The 7,186-nt window shown below is 40.6% G+C and overlaps 1 protein-coding gene across 1 annotated transcript in view; it reads right to left on the reverse strand.

Annotated features, from left to right (window-relative positions):
* TRMT61A (tRNA methyltransferase 61 homolog A (S. cerevisiae)) overlaps positions 1–7,186 on the reverse strand; it is a 20,242-nt gene that overhangs the window by 8,093 nt on the left and 4,963 nt on the right. Inside the window, exon 2 of the mRNA XM_009327799.1 lies at positions 1,842–2,108. Within this exon, the coding sequence (XP_009326074.1) occupies positions 1,842–2,108 (267 nt within the window). The remainder of the gene's footprint in view (positions 1–1,841; positions 2,109–7,186) is intronic.

Genomic DNA, 7,186 nt, shown 5'->3' on the forward strand with positions numbered 1-7,186 from the left:
ATACTTTAGATTTTACAGCAGTAAAAAAAAAAAACCACAACAAAACTACCCACATGATTTGGAATACAACAGAAATGTGTGTAAGTCTGTGCCTATTATTACTGCAATCAATTATATTTTATATGAAGAAGAAAAACAGCTTTTTTTTATATGCAAAATAGCAAAATAAAAAAATGTCCCCGGCTCAGTCAGGTACTATGAAACCCAAAAGATGAGCCTTAGACCAATACCAGATCTCAGACACTGGTGGCTGCTTGCAGCAAAAACTGCAGCAAGGATCAGCAACTTCACCTTTTGACTGGTACATAAAGTGCATGATGCCACTTCACAAACACAAAAATGTGCGATTTTAAAGTATTATTTATATTGCCTAAGCAGATGTAACCTTGTAGCATAGCACAGAAAAGTACAGCCAGATGGTATGGCCAGTTTGGGACTATAATACCTTTTCTAGGATTTCAAATGCGAGACACCATTTCAAAGGATTCAAAATTTGGAACTGTTCAAGCAGCTCTGCTTAGTATTCTAAACATGCACCACTTAAATAATTTAAATTGGACTGCGCAATGCAGCGCCTTCTAAGCTGGGAAGTCAGCTGAGTGTTGTGTTCACTGGATTAGATAATTTGAGCATGGGAAGGACATCATACAGTGCAGTGAAAATTATTTTTTTCCCAGGACACATTGGAAAGCAGCTACAAATTGAGCTGTAACCCTTGCAGGTACAGAGTGCTAACAAGTCTCTCTTTATTTATTCACTTTTTAAAGAAAGCATGTGTTACATTGGTATCAGAAAGCTTTCTAGAAAATTTTCAGTAGTAGCTGAGGTAGCCTAACAGCTGGGTTGGTCCTGACTGAGCAAGGTAATGCACATTCAGTGACCTTTAAGAACAAGCTTAAATCCTGTGATTTCAAGAAGACCTAGCAATTCACTTAAAGTCAGGCCTGTGATTACATATTTTAACAAAGAACTGGGCCTTGGCACATAATCAAGTTTTACTAAACTCATGTCCCAGCATGGGCACTGTTCAGCACTCCATGCCCTCTTGATTAGAAGTCACTTTTGTAGATGGAAGTGATCTGGCACAAGTTAGTTCAGATCCACACTAGTATAACATTAATTAGGGAAAACTTATTGCAGGATAAAAGAATGATTCATACACTGAAGCTTATTCTTCAATAGGGAAAAGATTTATAATAAACTGATGAAATCCATCCAATACCTCAACAGCAGTTCTCACTTGCTGTCACAATCCCGGAATAACTGGCATAAGCTAGAACAGCCTTTATGTTCCATTCCCACTGCAACCAATGGCAAACTTCTCATTAGCTCCAACAGCAGAGATTTAAATATGCTTGCCAATTTCCGCCTTAAGTATAACCACATTTTCTCTAACATTACTGATGGGGTGCTCTGTTAAATAGGTCCAAATCTGCAATGATTGATGTGAAGTGCATCTGAACACCTTTTATACAAACACCTTTCCACTGAATTGCCAAAAAAATTTGCTTTCAGGATTTATTGTTACTGCTGCTTCCCACACACCTCAGATCTAGCAAAATGCACCCGACAAAGGTTCAAAGGGTGTTTTATAAACTGCCCATGCTAATTGTAGCAGCTAGCACAAGCCTGTAGGAAAAAGTTGTTCTTCTCCTTTCAAATCTTTCACTGCAAATTGAAGACCTCTTTTAAAGGTTTTTCAGCCTTAGAAATGCCTAGGGGCTTTGACATTTGAGAACAGTGATCACACAATGGAAGGGAGCAGATCTAGCGTATGGCTCAAAGACAGAGATGTGTGCACGCACAGTACTTCCTGAACAGAAAGAGGTAAGTGCAGTTACCTTCAGCTTTTAACGCTGACTTTGCATGTCCTATGGCTTCCCATGGAGACGGAATATCTAGGAACACGGCATCTGCAATGTTTGAGACACCAAACCCATTTTTGCAGACATCCTGGTTGGTCACGGTGACCAGATGCTCCACCCCATGCTCCCGAAACTCCTCCCTGGCCTTCTCAGCCCTTTGTTGGTGGAACTCCACTGTGTACAGGTGCCCTGTGGGAGCCACTGTCCTGATGAGAGCGTGGGAGAGGGATCCGCTGCCTGTACCTAGAAAAGACAAACGACTCATGAAATGCCTTTCGACAGTGCTATACATTAGAACAAAGGTCTTCTCCATTAGTCCTCCTGCTTGGAACACTTACTCAAAACCCAAATGAACAGAAACCATTGGTTAAACTACTGAAAGTGAACAGTCCTTCCTTCACAAGGAGGGAGGGACTAAATGAACTAGGAAACAGTCTTCAGGGTCCTCAAAGCATTAATTAAAAATCTGGCAAACTCAGGACCTGTCCTATCTCCCTGGCATAGAAAAATAATGCCAAGGGTCAGCTATAGCTCTAACAAGTGCCACAAGAGAACACAAGTCAATGTGACAGGAAAAATTCAGGGAAATTAACTAGAGAGTTTTTCTCAAAGTGCCAGACTCCTGTAGGATGAAAAGACATGAAGGCAAATTTTAACGTATTTTCAAAACCTTATACTTCATGAAAACAAAGAAAAGATATTGGCAAGGGTCCAAGCTTGAAAATCCTATTGACTTCCATGCAAACAAATGGCCTTCAGGAGATGGAGTCTGTTTGCCCAGGCCTCTTAAGAGACACCGGCCATCCTCAGCTCCCACTGACATTATCCAAAACTAAGGCCTCCGGGCTCCTTGCAGTCACACTGACCAACCAACCTGATTTCACAGGTGACTTACATACATACACGCCTACACAATCTTAACGAAGTCTAATGAGATCCATCACATACCTGAAATTGTACGTAAGTAGAATTACCGTGTAGAACCAGGCAGTAACTATCAAGACAGATTTTTTTCTTTGTTTTAGTTTGATAATTTAGGAGACTTATTTTTAATGATCCACTGGCATATTAAATAGATGAATGACTAATAACCAACATTTTCACTACAGAAAACACCCATATACCAACTCACATTGCAAATTACTCACTCATGTGGCATTTAACATAATAACCCCCCAAACTCAAAACCCCACAGCAACCCCAAATTATCTGTGTTTATTGATTTGTAATTCTGTACTTGGAACACATTTCTCCCGTAGAAAGAAAATCTATTTCTAGCTATCTTCAATGACTGTTCAGGCTAAACTTCAGCCTGAAGCAAGTTCTTTCAACTAACATAAATCTTAAAAAACTTATAAAGGACAGAACCTGAAGTACAGCAGTGGTGGAGAAAGCTCAGAAACTAGTAGAAAGGAAATCAATTAGGGGACACAGGGGCTGGCACAGCTGCTTAATTGGAGCGATACTTTCCGTAACCGTACAGGAAGTCAGAGTTTACTGATGGATCCAAGGTTCTTGCCCTCTAGTCACATAAGGGGAGAAGCATTGTCATGGCACTGTATTTAATCCGACAGCTCTGAAAGGGGAGCCATCCAGACCGTAAACAGAGCTCAGGGCCCATGTTTGCCACCGGATCAACTGACTGCACTGCAGAATCAGCACTGCTCCTCTGCTTCCCTCTGAGAGGGCTCTGACCCCAACGAGCAGACTAGCACCCTCCCCCAGCTTTAATGGAGCAGATTAGTCAGGGAGGGAGGACCTACAGATTTTAGCACTGGCCTCAGAGAGGTCCAAGGGAAGAGAGAAACTGTGACACACACATTTATTTAAAGTGAAAATCCATGCATCCATGCCAGTATTAAAATAAAGCAAACAAAAGGCAAAAGCCAGTTACGTGTGCACACAGGAAAAACTATCCGGTCATGGCACCTGTAGGCTCTAAATGTCAACATAAACTCTTCCCTGGTCGAAAGGAGTAATGTTAGCACAGTAGCCATGTGGTTGTAAAAACTCAAATGATATATGTGCATAGCAAAGAAACAGCATTTCATTGATTTTTTATTTAAATGACAAGAGCAGGGAACTATTGTTCACAGGATGCTAAAATGACTGAAATTCTGCCTTTACATTTCATGCCAGAAGGCAGGATTGCACAACTGAGAACTTTTGCAAACTGACGGAATGTAATTATTTTTCCTCTCAAATGGGTAATGCTGCACACTTTCTGCATCTTTCTCTGCTAATCTAAAGGACTGAACAGAAAGCCTGTCAGCACAGCTGGGCTGTAAGCAGAAGAGGGAGGCAGCTCGTGCGTGTATCCAGTTTCCTCGTTCATATTCTTTTACATTTCTAATCACTTTCTTTTTAAGTCTGCTCTTAAAAACACCACAGAAGATATTGTTTGTCTCCTTCCTAGGAAAACCCATTAAGATTTTTTGGCTTATTTCCTGGTTCTCTTTTTTTATTCACAAACACTCCAAGCCAAACCCTGAACTAAAACCAGGATGTTGGAAGTCACCACTTGCAGGCATATTACAGACTGAGCATTTGTTAAACAAAGTTGCTAGGAATTATTTACTGTTGACTGGCTACCACAAACATGAGAATAATACATATGTATCACATTTTAACATATCAAATTCTACCACACTAACATCATTAATGAGAGTATTTCTGAAGATGCTGCCTGCCTTCTTCGTGACAACACTCTCAAAACTGCAGCAAACAAAGAAGATGGTTATGAATCACCCACCATTGTAAAACCTCCCCTTGAAGAGATGACAGATTCTGAACCCAGTCCTGTGAAATGATGATGATGATCCTCAACTTTCATATGCCTGATAGTTCAGCACGCTTGATGGGATTCATTGAAGAATATGAGAGTCTGGCACTTCAACATGAGCCCATACTTAACACAACCCCTAAAGCCCAATAAGCGCTGTCTACAGAAGGTAGGGGTTCAACCCTATGTTTCTCTGATGTTGTAGAAGGGGAAATGAATGTTTATATTCACCTTCTTCCCTGCAAATCTGCAACATTCAACATGTGAGTCCTCCCACCACCTTCTCTATTCCTTTTCCATTTCTCTCTGTGCTTATTTCAAAATTGCCACTGAAAAAAGCAGAATTCAGCAAAATGTGACTCAGAGAGTCTTAGGCACCTGTTTGAAAGTCAGGTTCAGGTTTCCTTCGGAAATGAAAGGCATCCTTAGCATGATACAGAATCAGTCAGGGAAGCAGCAAAACGCAAGGAGCACTACTGAAACATGAACTAGAATGCTACCAAACCTGAAATATCATAGCTGAATTACCTGCAGACAAATGAACCAAAAACCTGAATGCCCAAAATTAATATTTTGTATCAGAAGAGGCAAGTTAAGAACTGGATGGACTTCAACAGATTTTCATTCTCATATAGGTGCAGTGAAATGCATATGTTCCTGATTTGGCCTAGAAGCAGAAGATAAGACAACTTCTAGAACAAATACAGTTTATAATTTTTACACCAGGATGCTTGCCTTTCTGACAGCTTGCACAGTAAGTAGCCTTAGAAACTGCTCTCTACCACAGGACAATGCCCATTTAACTAGAGCGTATTAATCATGAATGGACTCTACGGAAGAGGTAAAATGATGATAATTCAAACTGTAGTGAAGACATTCTTAACACCACAGCTGCTGTTTTAGAGCTTACTTAGGTGAGCACTTAGGTCATTGCTAATGCCTCTGGAAAACATGATGCTCTTTTACATTGACTATTCTGTGATCTTAAACATCTTAGTCAAAAAGCAGACATCTGCATTGCAGGCATTTAATGAGACACTGCAGGGTCCCCCATATGCCATACTCAAAGCTTAAAATCTGAAGAGGAGGCACCATGTAGGGGATCAGCATGTAGACTAGGAAAGTGGTCCATCTCAGTCCAAAGGCATGAATCCTGTGTTAAAGATCCTGTGTTAAAACCATGAGTTAGGTGGCTTATGGCCTTGCAGCCCTATGTAGTATCCTTCCCTTCTTGGGCTCAAGCACACTCTGTTCTTCTCTGATACATCTAAGCTCAGGGGACTGTTTCTGCCCTCTCCTAAGACAAGGAAAACACTGCAGTTTGAGAAGGATTTCAATCCTAACAAGTGGACACCTAGACACTCTAGCTCAGCACCTACTGATACTTCCTTCTGATTTGTAGCAAGAAAGTATTGATCAGGTGAACTCCCGGATCATCCCCTGACGTCAAACAGATCTGTTCTTCTCACTCTCTGCTTATTCAAGTGACAGGTTTTCCACAGAGATGCCTCCACACCCCTCAGCCATCTTGAGACAATGTTCAAGTTAAGATTGTTCCTCACCTTTTCAAAGCTGCAGTGGACAACATCTGAGCTGTTCAAAAAGAACACGTGCTATTTCAACACAGTATAGATACACATCAGAACACTGTCAAGAGAAACATGAGTGTTACCATAGCATAGCACTTGACTGATAACTAGTAAGAGAGTACATTTTTACACTGTTCTCTGCTTAGTCTGGTTTTCTTATTGCGAAGGATATTTGTCTAACCTCCTGGAATCCCACCCTTGCTATAAACATAAGTGACCTGATTCTGTGTTCCACTACATTTCCTCATCACAGGCTATCGCTTGGCTTGTCTTCCCTAAAAATTTCTCAGCATGGGTGCTTCTTTTTAAAAAAGGAACTACAAATAGTGATTTAGGACCTACAGATGTTTACAGCAGTGCATAAGCAAACGCATTTTGGAATAAAGCTGAAGAACCTCTTAAGCGCATACACAGGTTCATATTGCTTGAAAACAGGAAAAGTGGAAAGTATGCGGAGTATTATTTAATACTGGGTCAATACAATATCTAGTAACATTTTAATAGAACTAAAGTTTCTGATGCAAAATTTGGCTACCTAAGATATTCTAAAATGAGTAAATACAACAAAACAATGACAGTGTTGCTCTATTTGTCTCCTAGCTACGCCACTTAGACCCAGAAAATAGTAAGACAGGTCATGAGTCAGCCATGAGAACGGAAGGAGCCTCAAAACTAAAGGAAAATTAATCTTTAGACAGAGCTAACAACTCCACCGCTAATAGCTGTCGAGAAACACTGAACAGAGGAAGACTGCTCACTGTACATGACAAGTTTATGTAACAGGAGAATCATTAAGAATCTTTAGCAAATGTATGAAGAGATATTAAGCATCTAATGGAAACTAACCCAAAGATATTGCTGTGAAGATAGTCAAGGGCACAAATCATGGTGGCAGAGGTAAGACACAGCAAAAGCAGGGACACAGAGAGGGAGGAGGAGAGGGAGGGAAA

The sequence above is a fragment of the Pygoscelis adeliae genome, unplaced genomic scaffold (genome assembly GCF_000699105.1).
Source record: "Pygoscelis adeliae isolate BGI_AS28 unplaced genomic scaffold, ASM69910v1 Scaffold130, whole genome shotgun sequence".
NCBI lineage: Eukaryota > Metazoa > Chordata > Aves > Sphenisciformes > Spheniscidae > Pygoscelis > Pygoscelis adeliae.